The 18,973-nt window shown below is 43.3% G+C and overlaps 1 protein-coding gene across 1 annotated transcript in view; it reads right to left on the reverse strand.

Moving 5' to 3' along the window:
* The window catches only part of LOC126140953 (prohormone-2-like), a 268,452-nt gene that overhangs the window by 73,069 nt on the left and 176,410 nt on the right, over positions 1-18,973 (reverse strand). Inside the window, exon 4 of the mRNA XM_049915240.1 lies at positions 14,908-15,048. Within this exon, the coding sequence (XP_049771197.1) occupies positions 14,908-15,032 (125 nt within the window). The 5' untranslated portion in view covers positions 15,033-15,048. The remainder of the gene's footprint in view (positions 1-14,907; positions 15,049-18,973) is intronic.

Genomic DNA, 18,973 nt, shown 5'->3' on the forward strand with positions numbered 1-18,973 from the left:
ACATAATAGGTCGTGGATGTATTTTAATTAAAAATGAGAAGCGTATTTAATGGAAGAAACAAGAGTTGGCAATTTGACTTAGTTATGGTTGGGTAGTTCTTCTCATTATACCTTCTGTGTGTACGGTTTCATCTCTTACAAATTGTTTTGACTGTGGTAATAATTAATAATGTATTGATTAATTAGATTGCAATGTGTTTAACGACTAATGGTAACAATGGAGATTGGGAGTTGGTTTACACTGAAGCGCCAAAGAAACTGGTATAGGCATTCGTATTCAAATACAGAGATATGTAAAGAGGCAGGATACGGCGCTGCTGTCGGCAAAGCCTATATAAGACAAAAACTATCTGGTGCAGTTGTTAGATCGGTTACTGCTGCTAAATGGCAGGTTATCAAGATTTAACTGAGTTTGAACGTGGTGTTGTAGTCGGTGCACGAGCGATGGAATACAGCATCTCCGAGGTAGCGATGAAGTGGGCATTTTCCCGTACGACCATTTCACTAGTGTACCCTGAACACGAGGAATCCCGTAAAACATTAAATCTCCGACATCGCTGCGGCCGGAAAAAGATCCTGCACTCGACTAGTGTCTGAAGTAGCGCTGGAGGGAACTGACACTATGAATCCTGCAGGGCTGTCCGTAAATCCGTAAGAGTACGAGGGATCTCTTCTGAACAGCATGCTGCAAGACATCCCAGATATGCTCAATAATGTTCACGTTTGGGGAGTTCGGTGGCCAGCGGAAGCGCTTAAACTCAGAAGAGTGTTTCTGTGGCAATTCTGGGCGTGTGGGGTGTCGCAGTGTCCTGCTGGAGTTGCCCAAGTCCGTCGGAATGCACAATGCAGGTGACCAGACTGAAGAGAGTCGTTCAACGTGACATAAGTGCAGCCCTTCCGCAAATTGCTGCAGATTTTAATGTTCGGCCATCAACAAGTGTCAGCGTGCGAACCATTCAACGAAACATCATTGATATGGGCTTTCGGAGCAGAAGGCCCACTCGTGTACCCTTGGTGACTACACGACACAAAGCTTTATGCCTAGCCTGGGCCCGTCAACGCCAACATTGGACTGTTGATGACTGGAAACATGTTGCCTGGTCGGATAGCTCTCGTTTCAGGCTGTATCGAGCAGATGGACTTGTACTGGTATGGAGACGACCTCATGGATCGATGGACCCTGCATGTCAGCAAGGGGACTGTTCAAGCTGGTGAAAGTCCTGTAATGGCGTGAGGCGAGTGCAGTTGTAGTGATATGGGGCCCCTGATACGTCTAGATACGACTCTGACAAGTGACACGTACGTAAGCATCGTGTCTGAGCACCTGCATCCATTCATGTTCATTGTGCTTTCCAATGGACTTGGACAATTCCAGCAGGACAATGTGACACGTCACACGTCCAGAATTGTTACGGAGTGGCTCTTCTGAATTTAAACACTTCCGCTGGCCACCAAACTCCCCAGGCATGAACATTATTGAGCATATCTGGGATGCCTTGCAACGTGCTGTCCGGAAGAGATCTCCACCCCCCTCGTACTCTTACGTATTTATGTCCTGCCCTGCAGGATTCACAGTGTCAGTTCCCTCCAGCACCACTTTAGATATCAGTCGAGTGCATGCCATGTCGTGTTGCGGCACTTCTGCGTGCTCACGTGGAGGCTACACGATACTGGGCAGGTGTACCAGTTTCCTTGGCTCCTCAGTGTAAAATGTTATAGTCGGCTGCATCAGGTGCGAGAACGCGGTAAAACTTTTAGACAGTCACACCTGTTGAAGCGAAAGAAGAAGAAATGTCAGACCTTTAGGTAGTTTTACATATCATGGAATGGTATAACAACCAACTACATAGCTAAATTTTCAGACTGCTTCGATTTAGTGTTGAAGAACGTTTGTTTGCGTTTGATATGTTTGCATGTTTATCTCGTCTTCACTTCCTGTGTGCGTTAAAGCATAATACGAGTCAGTGTTTGTGTATGTATCTGTGTCGTTTACTATGTACTGCTGATCTGTCGGATGTGGAGCCTGCCGACCGGGGTGGTCGAGTGGTTCTAGGCGCTACAGTCTGGAACCGCGCAACCGCTACGGTCGCAGGTTCGAATCCTACCTCGGGCATGGATGTGTGTGATGTCCTTAGGTTAGTTAGGTTTAAGTAGTCCTAAGTTTTAGGGGACTGATGACCACAGCAGTTAAGTCCCATAGTGCTCAGAGACATTTGAACCATTTGATTTGGAGCTTGTCTTATTCTAGCGTATGGTCTCTCCTGCTTGTATGCCACATATAGTGCTCACGATACTTCGTTTGCGATGTTGTTTATAAGGTTCCACTTCCTTTGTCTGCGATTAACTGTCCTATGTCCTGGTTCCCTAAAATCGGTCTTACGAGGTGCATTCAAGTTCTAAGGCCTCCGATTTTTTTTCTAATTAACTACTCACCCGAAATTGATGAAACTGACGTTACTTCTCGACGTAATCGCCCTGCAGACGTACACATTTGTCACAACGCTGACGCCATGATTCCATGGCAGCGGCGAAGGCTTCTTTAGGAGTCTGTTTTGACCACTGGAAAATCGCTGAGGCAATAGCAGCATGGCTGGTGAATGTGCGGCCACGGAGAGTGTCTTTCATTGTTGGAAAAAGCCAAAAGTCACTAGGAGCCAGGTCAGGTGAGTAGGGAGCATGAGGAATCACTTCAAAGTTGTTATCACGAAGAAACTGTTGCGTAACGTTAGCTCGATGTGCGGGTGCGTTGTCTTGGTGAAACAGCACACGCGCAGCCCTTCCCGGACGTTTTTGTTGTAGCGCAGGAAGGAATTTGTTCTTCAAAACATTTTCGTAGGATGCTCCTGTTACCGTAGTGCCCTTTGGGACGCAATGGGTAAGGATTACGCCCTCGCTGTCCCAGAACATGGACACAAACTTTCTTTCCGCACTGGCGGTTACCCGAAATTTTTTTGGTGGCGGTGAATCTGTGTGCTTCCATTGAGCTGACGGGCGCTTTGTTTCTGGATTGAAAAATGGCATCCACGTCTCATCCATTGTCACAACCGACGAAAAGAAAGTGTCATTCGTGCTGTCGTTGCGCGTCAACATTGCTTGGCAACATGCCACACGGGCAGCCATGTGGTCGTCTGTCAGCATTCATGGCACCCACCTGGATGACACTTTTCGCATTTTCAGGCCGTCATGCAGGATTGTGTGCACAGAACCCACAGAAATGCCAACTCTGGAGGCGATCTGTTCAACAGTCAATCGGCGATCCCCCAAAACAATTCTCTCCACTTTCTCGATCATGTCGTCAGACCGACTTGTGCGAGCCCGAGGTTGTTTCGGTTTGTTGTCACACGATGTTCTGCCTTCATTAAACTGTCGCACCCATGAACACACTTTCGACACATCCATAACTCCATCACCACATGTCTCCTTCAACTGTCGATGAATTTCAATTGGTTTCACACCACGCAAATTCAGAAAACGAATGATTGCACGCTGTTCAAGTAAGGAAAACGTCGCCATTTTAAGTATTTAAAACAGTTCTCATTCTCGCCGCTGGCGGTAAAATTCCATCTGCCGCACGGTGCTGCCATCTCTGGGATGTATTGACAATGAACGCGGCCTCGTTTTAAAACAATGCGCATGTTTCTATCTCTTTCCAGTCCAGAGAAAAAAAAATCGGAGACCTTAGAACTTGAATGCACCTTGTACGAGGGCAGTTCAATAAGTAATGCAACACATTTTGTTTCTGAAACAGGGGTTGTTTTATTCAGCATTGAAATACACCAGGTTATTCCCCAATCTTTTAGCTACACAACACTATTTTTCAACGTAATCTCCATTCAATGCTACGGCCTTACACCACCTTGAAATGAGGGCCTCTATGCCTGCACGGTACCATTCCACTGGTCGATGTCGGAGCCAACGTCGTACTGCATCAATAACTTCTTCATCATCCGCGTAGTGCCTCCCACGGATTGCGTCCTTCATTGGGCCAACTATATGGAAATCCGACGGTGCGAGATCGGGGCTGTAGGGTGCATGAGGAAGAACAATCCACTGAAGTTTTGTGAGCTCCTCTCGGGTGCCAAGACTTGTGTGAGGTCTTGCGTTGTCATGAAGAAGGAGAAGTTCGTTCAAATTTTTGTGAACAATTGTGACAGCACTACCAACAGAGATGTCAAGTTGGGCACTGAGTTGTTTGATGGTGATCCGTCGATCATCTCGAACGAGTGTGTTCGCACGCTCCGCCATTGCAGGAGTCACAGCTGTGCACGGCCGGCCCGCACGCGGGAGATCAGACAGTCTTGCTTGACCTTGCGGCGATGATGACACACGCTTTGCCCAACGACTCACCGTGCTTTTGTCCACTGCCAGATCACCGTAGACATTCTGCAGGCGCCTATGAATATCTGAGATGCCCTGGTTTTCCGCCAAAGAAACTCGATCACTGCCCGTTGTTTGCAACGCACATCCGTTACAGACGCCATTTTAACAGCTCCGTACAGCGCTGCCACCTGTCGGAAGTCAATGAAACTATACGAGACGAAGCGGGAATGTTTGAAAATATTCCACAAGAAATTTCCGGTTTTTTCAACCAAAATTGGCCGAGAAAAAAAATGTGTTGCATTTCTTATTGAACTGCCCTCGTATATGTCCTGGGTCATCGCAGACGAGCACTATGTGTTCAGGTGTGCCATTCTCACCATAGGCACAAGTGTGAGTCTGTTTTAGGCCAAGCCTGTGGAGATGCACAGGATACGGTCCATGGCCCGTGAGAAAGTGCACCATGCCGCGTGTAATATTTATTTACTTCAAATTCATTCGCTCTCTCATACTGGGAAAGAAAGAGTAGACTCGTTTTCCCTTATCAGTTGTGTCCCATTGTGTCTGTCATGTATCAGTTCTCCACTTCTTTAATCATCGTTTGTCGTTTATGTCTTGTCCAGTTATTTCTTTTATTTTGTCACGTATTCCCCTCTTCAGACTGCTGCTTGTAATATCTGCAGGGAAAACTCCCAGTACCACTCACAGTGCCTCAATCGAGGTTGGGCTGAAAGCCCCCGAGATTCTGAGTAAAACACGCCTCTGGCCGCACCTCAGATTGGATTTATACGTACCTAATCAGAACCGATGTGCCCAAGCAATAACCCCAAAACAGGGTATCGAGTCAAAGAGTGCTTTGTAATATGTCCTCATTGTCTGTACGGATAGTCTGTATCTTATAGTGTTCAGACGTGCAGGTTCATGTATGAGTTTCGTCTCTTTGTTAATTGTTAGTCTGGCATCATGTTCGTTAAAGTGTAAATGTTCCTCAATACGCACACATCAAAAAAAGGTTTGCAACAATTCGCTTCCGAGAGTTCCGGAACCTGTGCAGAAAATTGGAGTAGAGATCGACATAAACATCGTTTTCGCCATTTTTATTGCTCATGAAAACCACACATTGCATGTTGTACCACCATACAGCGAGACCTTCGGAGGTGGTGGTCCAGATTGCTGTACACACCAGTACCTCTAATCCCCAGTAACACATCCTCTTGCGCTGATGCATGCCTGTATTCGCCGTGGCATACAATCCGCAAGTTCATCACGGCACTGTTGGTCCAGATTGTCCCACTCTTCAATGGGGATTCGGCGTAGACCCCTCATAGTAGTTGGTGTGTCGCGTTGTCCATAAACAGCCCTTATTAATCTATCCAAGGCATGTTCGATAGGGTTCATGTCTGTAGAACATGCTGGCCACTCTAGTCGAGCAAATTCACTATTCTGAAAAAAGTCATTCACAAGATGTGCACGATGAGGGCGCGAATTGTCGTCCATGAAGTCGAATGCCTCTCCAAAATGCTGCCGATATGGTTGCACTATCGCTCGGAGAACGGCATTCACGTATCGTACAGCCACTACGGCGCCTTCCATGACCATCAGCGGCGTACGTCGGCCCCACATAATGACACCCCAAAACAGTAGGGAACCTCCACCTTGCTGCTCTCGCTGGACAGTGTGTCTAAGGCGCTCAGTCTGACCGGGTTGTCACCAAACACGACTCCAACGATTTTCTGGTTGAAGGCATATGCGAGACTCATCGGTGAAGAGAATGTGATGCCAATCCTGAGCGGTCCATTCGGCATGTCGTAGGGTCCATCTGTACCGCGCTGCATGGTGTCGTGGTTGCAAAGATGGACCTCACCATGGACATCGGGAGTGACGTTGTGTATCAAGTAGCCTATTGCGCTATTTGAGTCGTAATACGACGTCCTATGGTTGCACGAAAAACATTATTCAACATGGTGGCGTTGCTGTCAGGGTTCCTCCAAGCCATAATTCGTAGATAGCGGTCATGAACTGCAGTAGTAGCCCTTGGGCGGCCTGAGCGAGGCATGTCATCGACAGTTCCTGTCTCTCTGTATCTCCTCCATCTCCGAACAACATCCCTTTGGTTCACTCCGAGACGCTTGGACACTTCCCTTGTTGATAGCCCTTCCTGGCACAAATTAACAATGTGGACGCGATCGAACCGCGGCATTGACTGTCTGCGCATGGCTGAACTACAGACAACACGAATCGTGTACCGCCTTCCTGGTGGAATGACTGGAACTGATCGGCTGTCGGACCCCCTCCGTCTAATAGGCACCGCTCATGCATGACTTTAACATCTTTGGGCGGGTTTAGTGACATCTCTGAGTCAGAGGGACTGTGTCTGTAATGCAATATCCCCAGGCAACGTCTCTCTTCAGGAGTTCTTGGAACCGAAGTGATGCAAAACTTTTTTTGATGTGTGTAAATGGCGAGGTATCTTGCAATAGCTTTCATTTTTATAGATATGTTATTTAACTTTGTAATTGGATTTCTTTTCAGTGTGTCTCTTAGAAGTAGGTAAACTGTTTTGTTAACTGCTATTGTGAGTTTGTTGTTCGTGCACCATTCATCGATGAACGCGAGGAGACACATGGTTGTCCATAAACAACTGAGACCTGGAGTTTGCAGATACCATGACCATAAGGTCATCTGCGTAGGCAACCACCCCGTTTGCCATGTCGTTGTCTTCTAGTGCGTTCAGTAGTGGTTTTATGGCTATGTGCCAGAAAATCGGTCCGCTATATGGATCCTCGGGGACAACCGCTTATTACTACCGTCTTTATAGCTTTTTGGCGACCGTTCTTTCCTTCCACTCTCCCGTTTTTACAATAATCTCTAAGACTGTTGCATAGAGCCAGCGGAATATTCATCACTCTTAAGTCTTGGTAACAGCTCCAGCCACCAAACGTTGTCGAAACCATCAGCTATGTCAATTAGGATTGCTACTATGTATTTGTCATATACTGTCTGTGTCATTTCTATGGCCCTGTTTACTGTTTCGCCGATGGATTTATGTGATCAATAAACAAACTGGTGTGGGCAAAGGCCGAAGAGCTGCCAGTGCGACTGGAGTTCGTCGCACAGCAGTCTCTCCTGTACCTTTGCCAGAATGTTAATGTATGTCTTAATTCAGTCGGGCCTTTGTCCTCTGCTTTCTTGATTATAACTGCATTTGACACCTTCCACACATACGATATTCGTGCTTCTGTAAGTGTGTCAGAAACGGTACGATAAGTGGAGCAGCCTGTTTCATGGTTTCAGGGTGGATGCCATCAGGACACGGAGCCTTTTTGTTCTTTATTTTGTGTATCGCCAGTGCCACTTCCTCGTGAGCAAAGGGGATGGTGATACCTTCGTTTTCCTATTTGCCACGAAGTAGTTTGCGAAGGGTGGTGTGGAGTTGGTTGTCCTGAGTGTAGTCGTCGTCAGGAAGTAGTTTGTTGAGGGCATACTGTGGCGTGCATCTCCAGACTCTTGTGGTAGTACCATCTGGTTTCTTCAGGGTTGATAATACTATGCTAGTCTTGATACATTCAGTCTGCAGTTTAAACGCCCCCCCCCCCAAATATTGTTCTGTAAGTTTGTCCTAACGTATGTGCCCCAGTGGTCTTTCTTGGTCTTATGTAGTTCGACTTTGTATCGCGTTTTAGCGTCGCGATAATTTGAAATCTAATTTCACTTTTCTGTGCTGTCTTTGATTTTTGATAATATCAAATGGTTCAAATGGATCTGAGCACTATGGGACTTAACATCTATGGTCATCAGTCCTCTAGAACTTAAAACTACTTAAACCAAACTAACCTAAGGACAGCACACAACACCCAGCCATCACGAGGCAGAGAAAATCCCTGACCCCGCCGGGAATCGAACCCGGGAACCCAGGCGTGGGAAGCGAGAACCCTACCGCACGACCACGAGATGCGGGCTTTTTTGATAATATCGTCATTTATCACAAGTGTGGCTCTTACGCAGAAGACAACAGCAACCGGCAGCTTTTTACAATGCTGTTTAGTTATTTAAATAGCGCCGTTAACGGTTTCAAACCGACAGATTCATCTTCAGACGGCTAGTTCACGTTAAGGTACATTTTACATTAGCTTTCACTTTTTGTTTTCCCAAATGATGAAATTTCCTTGTAGAGGTGGTGCCTTGCAACGAAAACGAGACATTGTCTCACAACTTGTTTTGGTTGTAAGGACCACCGCCCCACGGAAATTTCGTCAATTTGGAACACATAAATTGAAAGCTTTGCGTCCGAAAGCTGGGCCCATGATTAGCCAGAATGTGTGGGGGAAAAAAAGTGCGTCCTCTCCGCGGTGCTGTGGAGCGAACGGTGGGCTGCAGAAGACGGAAGGAGTTGCAGTCTGGACATGCTGGAGATGTTGTTGGCCGATCGGAACATGCTGTGTAGCTGTACCACGAAGCAATGACGCAATGCAACTGATTGCTGGCGTACCGCTAGTTAGGTGTCATCAGATTATGTTCTTAGTCACAATTCTTTGTATCAAAATCATTCTGTATTGCTGAAATCTTTGTCTAGTGTGTCGTAAGCTAAATTCTTTACATTGCATAATTACAATAACTGTAACTAATATCCATTTTTCTCTCGTTCTGCTCTCGTCCCGTGCAAATCGTATTACGAAGTTGTAGGTTTACCAGTCCTGCGAATCTGTATGAATGAGTAATAGGAACTTTCTCACTTGTTCTTTGCCCTGAGCAATGCTTCTCTCTGCTGCAGCATCTTGGGTCACGCACAAGTGTTTAAAATCCTTTCCATTGTTCTTACATAGGTATACCCCCATGCTGATCACTTTGTTTGCTAAGTTATTTTTAAGTATTCATTCCGTAAGGGACAGTAGCATTTAAAAACATTTCTTGTTACGCAGTTCAGATTTCCTTCATGTAAAAGTAACTTTTGTTAAACCCAAAGGTTTGAATTCAGTATTTTACTTCAAACCCCCCTGGGGCGTCTTCAAATGAATCAGGCAAGAGATTAAGAAATATATGAGGTACTACTAAACATAGTGTTTGTTCCCGTAACACCATACTGTGCTGCTTGTCTCCGTTGCGTTAGGTTAAAGAAATTGTTTTACTTGTTTCCAGGACAGAAATCGTTCTACTTTAATTAACAAAATTATGGACATTGCAGTTATTGGGTACGACACCATCATCAGAGTATGTGTTAAGAAAATGAAATTATTGATTAACCGTGTTAATGTCATATTTTTGCCTGTTGTCACCCAGAAATAAGATCACTAGTTTACCATCAGATCACACCATGTTACCAAACTTAAAATCACAGATCACGCTTTATATTTGAAGGGCTTATTTCAGTAGTGGTAGAAGTCCATTTTTGTTCCTTTTGAGTTACAGAGTCCTAAAGTTAAATGAGCGCTGAAAAATCTGCAGTTGAGATACCAGAAATATTCAAGCATATGCCTTCTTGCTAGATATGAACTTTTCTTTCTGTTTGTTTGGGTCATTAATTTCAGAAGCATTATAGGCAGAAAAGTGGAGGTAATGGACTGATACCACTATTGAAATAAGCCCTTCATTTGTCCTTTGACAGCCAAGAAAAGAACAACAGCACATTGGCACTGTTTGGACACATTTGTTAGTAACGTCCCATAGTTTACGTTCCCACGTTTATCGCACGAATACCACGCTTTCACGCAGTGTTGCTTGTCTGTGAGGACTGACAACTTTCCGCGAACGCCACTGCACTCGGTAGTTGTGTGAAGGCTGTCGGTGACTGTGTTGTCTGTGGTGAGAGGTTGTTGTTGTATCCGGATCCCACTCCAGCTACTGCCTGGATTGTTACTATGGATTTTTGGCAAAGTTAATTTCTAAGGGTGGCCAGATGTACTTCCTGTCGCCACCCAGACGCGTTTCACCTTTTTTTACAAGGCATCTTCAGTGGGTGTCCTGAAATATTACATGATTTGTCCATTTTTACTCATAGGTTATGGTTTCACGTCTAGGGTATAGATTGTAAACAGTTCCTTAACGTTTTTTTTTGTTTTTTTTTAAATGGAAAGGTACTTACAGATAACTTCTAATTCATTGCATCTAGGCAAACTGCTTTTTCTCATCTGGCAACCAGGTGGATATATTACAGTTCATTTTCAGTTCACTGTTTATGTTACACATCATTGTTACTGCCATCTTTTTAATACAGAGTTTCATTTGTTTTTCTAAGTGTTACCAACATTCTCAGTTTTCTGCATTCACCTGTTTTGTGAATGTGTGTGTGTGTGTGTGTGTGTGTGTGTGTGTGTGTGTATTAGAGAGGGAGAGAGATTTCTTTTTTTAATAAATTATTTATTTTATTTTTATTACTATTTTTTTCATTTATTTATTCTTAAAAATAATAATAATTATTATTATTATTGTATTTTCCTGTATATATTTATGAGAGGAATCAGTTGTGAAATCATTTGTTGGGATTTTTGTCTATTATATGATCAATCAGTGTAAATAGTGAGTTGTTAGTCATATTTACTTGGTCATTTAGTAGTTGTTTCTTTTCAGCCTTTGTTTTGTATATATGATAATTTTCCTGTAATGTTAGGAGATGTCTTTCATTATTTATTCTAATTATTTTCATATCATTTTCTATTGTAGTAGGTTTATGGTTATTTTCTCTCAAATATCCTGCAAAAGTTGAGTGGCTCGTTGCATATTTCCATGCTCTGATATGTTCGTTGTACCGGATGTCAAATGTTCTGAAAGTTTGTCCTATATACCTTCCATCACATGTGTTGCACTGTAACTGGTATATTCCTCCTTGCCGGCCGGAGTGGCCGAGCGGTTCTAGGCGCTTCAGTCAGGAACCGCGCGACCGCTACGGTCGCAAGTTCGAATCCTGCCTCGGGCATGGATGTGTGTGATGTTCTTAGGTTAATTAGGTTTAAGTAGTTCTAAGTTCTAGGGGACTGATGACCTCAGCAGTTAAGTCCCATAGTGCTCAGAGCCATTCGAACCATTTATTCCTCCTTTTTGGTCGATGTCTGTGTTTTTTGTTATTTTTGGAATGTGCCTTTGGATTGAATTGTCTGTTTTGAATGCTATGTTTATCCCTTGTCTTTTGAGAATGTTTGTTATTTTATGTGTGAGTTTGTGCTTGTATGTCATTCTCTACCATCTTGAATCTTCTTTCTTGTTTTTCTGTATTCTTTGTGTCGTTATTGTTCTGTCACTGTTTGTGTAGTGTTTTCTTGTACTGTTGTTTGTGGGTGTTTATGTACTGTGTTCACAGACTGTATTTGTTTTTTAATTTTTTTGTTTAATTTGGTGACTAGATCCCTATTGTACCCATTGTTTGTTGCTGTTTGTGTGATGATGTCTAGTTATTTCTGGTAATTTTCTGTGCTGGGTGGTCCTGTGTTGAGTCTACGAAGCATGTACGGTATCTGAGTGTGGGTGATTAGAAGTCTGATGTTGGATTATGTGAGTTGTTGTAGGTTTACGGTAGATTTCAAAGCTATGATGATTGTTTTCTTTTTCGATTAATGTTTTCTTTTTCGATTAATATGCGTCGTGTAAGCAGCGTTGAGTCAGCTCACCGGCAGTGTCCGAGAGTGGAGCGAGATCTCAGATTGTTCCTCCCTGCGAGTTTAGACCCCTCGTCTGGATGGCAACCTCCATCTCTCGACAGCTGCTCGCCGTTGCTCTCAGACTGTAGGGAGAGCTCAGACTAACTGTGTGAGCGGCCATATTGCGTCCAAATTTGTGCCGTATTTCATAGTTTGTACTCTACCACACCTTGGTAATGTAATTTGCCGTACTGATGCACATATTAAATAGAAGTACCGACCTAAATGCGTGTTCTGAGGTGTAATATGTGGCCGCGGCATGTTTCTGAGTGAATAAATCGTCCGTTTTACCTCCTAAACGAACATCACAAGCAGTTAGCCTATTTCGAAAGTTCTATACTTCAACGATGCTGCGCAGCAAATAACATATTAAAACATCGCATATATTGGCCTGCTATATACAATTAACAAACGAAAACCAAAAAAATTTACCTGATGAGAATGGATCCCACATTAATATGAAAGTATGAATGAAGAACTATCAAGCTATCCAAGGCACCACATCAATACTGCAACGACAGTTTCTACAAATGTGTAACGGCTTTGTCGGGAGAGTTGACACTACTGTCGCTATGGATACGCATGTAAGGTTCTCATATGTTTTCTGCTACTGTAAATAATTCACTTTTACTGTAAGGGGCAAAGATGAATGAGCTCTCTGCGTGAGCAGTGAATAAGATCCTTGACTATGTGTTTAGTTTCATCCGTGGTTGACTTGCTAGTCGGTTGTGCAGCGCTGGGGTATCGTGATGTCAGGCATAGTAGCAACCAGTTGAGGTTTACAGAGAATGAGATCTGTTATTTGTGAATCTGGGAGAAACTGTCTGGAATACTTTATTACGGAAATGAAAATTCATTTATAATACTTTCTAGTTCTTTATATTGACGGAGAAGATTTTGGAGGAACTTTAAAGGCAACGAAGACATGCGCAAAAACTAAACTTTTCTTTGTCAGAACTGTTAATTGAAGCAAATCTTTGTCCCTCACATAACTAATAACTTTTACGATTAGTGTTAATGTGATGTCTTTGTTTTCGTCATGTCACAAATGACGCAATTGACTGAGATATCAACAGCTTTGTAACTTTGCAATTTTTAGAGTCTTTTTATGTTGTACAATCCTTTTTGTCATTAATCAGAGTTTGATTCCCCAACAACGATTTTATATGAAATAAAACCTGCCTCCGTTATTCATAGCAAAGTTTTGAATATTTTGTCATGTGTGCACTGCACTTTACGCCACACGAAGTCACAGATTGTTTCTGACGAGCAACAAGAAAGAAATTGGTAGTGAGTAGTATATTTTCCTTTAGCCGCTGCATCTGCTGATTTGTATATGCTTTCTGAGCAAGAGGTAAGTCACTTTTATTTCGGGGCAGATCTCACCTTGCATGCTTGAGCGAACAGTGTGTGTTCGCCATTGTCAAGAGTCGTGCTAGCAAGCATATTAATTTTCAGTGAACATTGTTGGTAATGTCAGACACTTATTTTCTTTTTGAGTAGAGCAATAATTTATTTTTGTGGATAATCCAAGTCAAACATTGCATTTCATATCACACAACGTCCATAATGTACTTCAGTGTTGAATTTTTGTTATTTAGTTTTGATTGAACACACAATTTGCTCCTTTTGGGACTGTAAGAGATTCGTTTTCTTTGTATCAGATTATGCATTTAATTAAGTTTAAAGTTTTATTTCACGGCACTGTTCACATGCGCAACACAAGGCCAATTAAATGTCAGTTAGTTCAGTAGTTGAATACGATATCTAGCGTACACGTTAGATGAGCAGAAAGTTTTCGAAATCAGTATATTCAATGTTATCACATACAGAAAATTTTTTATAGAAAGATTACACGGATTGTGAGTGCATGTCAGCGATGTATCAGCAAAAAAGTAATGAAGAAATCTGCCAGGAAATGAACTCTTAACCAAGCCACTTGTAGCGTCCCCAGTGAAATAATACGAAAATACTAAAAAAAAACAGTATTTATAAACAAGAGACATTTTAAAATTGAATAATACACATTTTTCTCGTGTACTCGGATTATAATAATTTCTCTGTGTAAGTTTCGAGGGCAAAGAAATATAACAAAATGATCTAAATAGACGACAAGATACGCTCTTTTGTTAATTTTTTAGTCGTCTTCACTTCTTCTCTTGTCTCGGTTGCGTGTAGACGGACATCTTGCTAGTGCTGGCAAATGTAAGCATATTTGTACTAATTAAGCAGATAATATATTGATTTAATATTATTGTTCACTTTTAATTTGTAAGAGGTGATCCCGATTTCATGTCCGCCTTCCTTGAATTAACCTGCATTCGAGTAATTTACAGTTCAACAATCGCAGCTGCCGATGCAGCCAACGACGCCATTACGTGGCGATATTAACTTATAAAAAGTTAGCGAAAAACTCGCCCGCTATTAACATAATATTCATTGTTCTCCACAGCCGCCCGAAGTTGCAGAAAATACGTAGCTTTAAGATTCTTATTTTCAGTACCACAGCCGAGAGCCAGAACCAGGACTCCGATTACGATGCAATGAGGTAAGAAGAAATTTGTAATTTTAACTACAGATTTTTTGCTTTAAAGTGAAATGACTACCCGAAAAAAATAATATGAAAAGTTTATTACATTGTTCAACTTTAGATTCAGCGAGTCTAACGTTAATTAACGTAACAAATAATTTATACTGAAGGTTAATATTGTTAAAAAAAGAGAACTTCACAAAAGCATTTAATTGTAAATCAAAATAAAATGAAATATCATTCTTATTAAGGCCCACCACGTAAGTCGGCAACAATAAACATTCCCATAAATAATATATTAAATTACGACGGCCGACGGACGCGAGACACTGCTGCCTACCGCTGCATTGAGAGTAGTAGCTTCTCCCGTGAGTGACTCGCTTGCCTGCAATAGCTTTATTACTACGGTAATATAACAGCCAGCCATCAGACCTGGGGGCGCCGTGCCGCTCGGCTTGCCACAGCTGCAGCAGCGCCAGCACGTCCTCGGGGTCGACGGCCAGGTCCCTCTTGAGGCGCGGACCCACGCCGCTCAGCTCCAGCGCGTGCGGCACCATCGGTCGGAAGCTGCTGCTGCAACCGCAACGCACCACATCTCTATCACTCTACTGCCACACAAAGACGAGTAGTTATTTAAAGTTGTTACTAAATACCTTCAAAAGATTTTTATTGATTTACTTCAAGTTCTTATATGAATTCTAACAAACGTTTGGAACGATATACAGGGTGTTTCAAAAATGACCGGTATATTTGAAACGGCAATAAAAACTAAACGAGCAGCGATAGAAATTCACCGTTTGTTGCAATATGCTTGGGACAACAGTACATTTTCAGGCAGACAAACTTTCGAAATTACAGTAGTTACAATTTTCAACAACAGATGGCGCTGCGGTCAGGGAAACTCTATAGTACGATATTTTCCACATATCCACCATGCGTAACAATAATATGGCGTAGTCTCTGAATGAAATTACCCGAAACCTTTGACAACGTGTCTGGCGGAATGGCCTCACATGCAGATGAGATGTACTGCTTCAGCTGTTCAATTGTTTATGGATTCTGGCGGTACACCTGGTCTTTCAAGTGTCCCCACAGAAAGAAGTCACAGGGGTTCATGTCTGGCGAATAGGGAGGCCAATCCACGCCGCCTCCTCTATGTTTCGGATAGCCCAAAGCAATCACACGATCATCGAAATATTCATTCAGGAAATTAAAGACGTCGGCCGTGCGATGTGGCCGGGCACCATCTTGCATAAACCACTAGGTGTTCGCAGTGTCGTCTAAGGCAGTTTGTACCGCCACACATTCACGAAGAATGCCCAGATAGCGTGATGCAGTAATCGTTTCGGATCTGAAAAATGGGCCAATGATTCCTTTGGAAGAAATGGCGGCCCAGACCAGTACTTTTTGAGGATGCACGGACGATGGGACTGCAACATGGGGCTTTTCGGTTCCCCATATGCGCCAGTTCTGTTTATTGACGAAGCCGTCCAGGTAAAAATAAGCTTCGTCAGTAAACCAAATGCTGCCCACATGCATATCGCCGTCATCAATCCTGTGCACTATATCGTTAGCGAATGTCTCTCGTGCAGCAATGGTAGCGGCGCTGAGGGGTTGCCGCGTTTGAATTTTGTATGGATAGAGGTGTAAACTCTGGCGCATGAGACGATACGTGGACGTTGGCGTCATTTGGACCGCAGCTGCAACACGGCGAACGGAAACCCGAGGCCGCTGTTGGATCACCTGCTGCACTAGCTGCGCGTTGCCCTCTGTGGTTGCCGTACGCGGTCGCCCTACCTTTCCAGCACGTTCATCCGTCACGTTCCCAGTCCGTTGAAATTTTTCAAACAGATCCTTTATTGTATCGCTTTTCGGTCCTTTGGTTACATTAAACCTCCGTTGAAAACTTCGTCTTGTTGCAACAACACTGTGTTCTAGGCGGTGGAATTCCAACACCAGAAAAATCCTCTGTTCTAAGGAATAAACCATGTTGTCTACAGCACACTTGCACGTGGTGAACAGCACACGCTTACAGCAGAAAGACGACGTACAGAATGGCGCACCCACAGACTGCGTTGTCTTCTATATCTTTCACATCACTTGCAGCGCCATCTGTTGTTGAAAATTGTAACTACTGTAATTTCGAAAGTTTGTCCGCCTGAAAATGTACTGTTGTCGCAAGCATATTGCAACAAACGGTGTATTTCTATCGCTGCTCGTTTAGTTTTTATTGCCGTTTCAAATATACCGGTCATTTTTGAAACACCCTGTATATACTGGCCATTAAAATTGCTACACCAATAAGAAACGCAGATGATAAACTGGTATTCATTGGACAAATGTATTATACTAGAAGTGACATGTGATTACATTTTCACGCAGTTTGGGTGCATAGATCCTGAGAAATCAGTACCCAGTACAACCACCTCTGGCCGTAATAACGACCTTCATACGCCTGCGCATTGCGTCAAACAGAGCTTGGATGGCGTGTACAGGTACAGCTGCCCATGCAACTTCAACACGATACCACAGTTCATCAAGAGTAGTGACTGGCGTATTGTGACGAGCCAGTTGCTCGGCCACCATTAACGAGACGTTTTCATTTGATGAGAGATCTGGAGAATGTGCTGGCCAGGGCAGCAGTCGAACATTTTCTGTATCCAGAAAGGCCCGTACAGGAACTGCAACATGCAGTCGTGCGTTATCCTACTGAAATGCAGGATTTGCGGGGATCGAATGAAGGGTAGAGCCACGGGTCGTAACACATCTGAAATTTAACGTCCACTGTTCAAAGTGCCGTCAATGCGAACAAGATGTGACAGAGGCGTGTAACAAATGGCACCCCATACCATCACGCCGGGTGATACGCCAGTATGCCGATGACGAATACACGCTTCCAATGTGCGTTCCGCGATGTCGCCAAACACGGATGCGACCATCATGATGCTGTAAACAGAACCTGGATTCATTCGAAAAAAATGACGTTTTGCCATTCGTGCACCCAGGTTCGTCGTCGAGTACACCATCGCAGGAGCTCCTGTCTGTGAGGCAGCGTCAAGGGTAACCGCAGCCATGGTCTCCGAGCTGATAGTCCATGCTGCTGCAAATGTCGTCTAACTGTTCTTTCAGATGGTTGTTGTCTTGCAAACGTTCCCATCTGTTGACTCAGGAATCGAGACGTGGCTACACGATCCGTTACAGCCATGCGGATAAGATGCCTGTCACCTCGACTGCTAGTGATACGAGGCCGTTGGGATCCAGTACGGCGTTCCGTATTACCCTCCTGAACGCACCGATTCCATATTCTGCTAACAGTCATTGGATCTCGACCGACGCGAGCAGCAATGTCGCGATACGATAAACCGCAATCGCGATAGGCTACAATCCGACTTTTATCAAAGTCGGAAACGTGGTGGTTCGCATTTCTCCTCCTTACACAAGGCATCAAAACAACGTTTCACCAGGCAACGCCGGTCAACTGCCGTTTGTGTATGAAAAATCGGTCGGAAACTTTCCTCATGTCAGACGTTGTAGTGCTCGCCACAGGCGCCAACCTTGTGTGAATGCTCTGAAAAGCTAATCATTTGCATATCACACCATCTTCTTCCTGTCGCTTAAATTTCGCGTCTGTAGCACATCTTCGTGGTGCAGCAATTTCAATGGCCAGTAGTATATATATACGGTGTATCATAATTCATGGCGTAAATGCATACAGTTGAAAGTACACGATACTAGAAGCAAAAAAGTCTCATTAAACACAGAGTGTAAAATGCATAGCTTAAGAGCTACGAGCAATTTTTTATCTTCGACACTGTGAAACAAATCTTTTCTACTGAAAGCTCTTTGCTTTCCATATTTTGGGAAACGGTAATGAGGACCAAAACAAGAAAAAAATGTCCAGCAAACATGTGCTCTAAAATGCATACCTTAAGAGCTATGAGCACGTGCTCATCTTCGCTACTTGGAAACACAACGCTTCTAATGAACAATTGCTCATAACTTTTAAGGTATGCCTTTTAGAGCAAATGTTTACTGGACACTGGACATTTTTTTTCTTGTTTTGGTCCATACTACAACTTCTCAAAATGTGGAAAGCAAAGAGCTTGCAGTAGAAGAGATTTCCTTCACATTATCGAAGATGAAAAATTGCTCGTAGCTCTTAAGGCATGCATTTTCGACCCTATGTTTATTGAGACTTTTTTGCTTCTAGTATCACGTACTTTCAACTGTATGCGTTCACACCACTAATTATGATACACCCTGGACATATATATAATATATATAAAGAGCAAACGTTGTTAGCAAAATCTCGAAAACTTCTGACCGATTTACTACTCATTTTTACACAATACTCTAATAAACTTTTGGATCGATATAGGCTATATATTTTTAATATATATTTAATATGTATTGTAAGCAAAAATTTCGAAACGCTTTTGACCGACTTACTTCAAATGTTTATTTACGTGATGTTCTAATATACAGGGTGGTCCATTGA

The sequence above is a fragment of the Schistocerca cancellata genome, unplaced genomic scaffold (assembly GCF_023864275.1).
Source record: "Schistocerca cancellata isolate TAMUIC-IGC-003103 unplaced genomic scaffold, iqSchCanc2.1 HiC_scaffold_708, whole genome shotgun sequence".
Classification (NCBI taxonomy): Eukaryota; Metazoa; Arthropoda; class Insecta; order Orthoptera; family Acrididae; genus Schistocerca; species Schistocerca cancellata.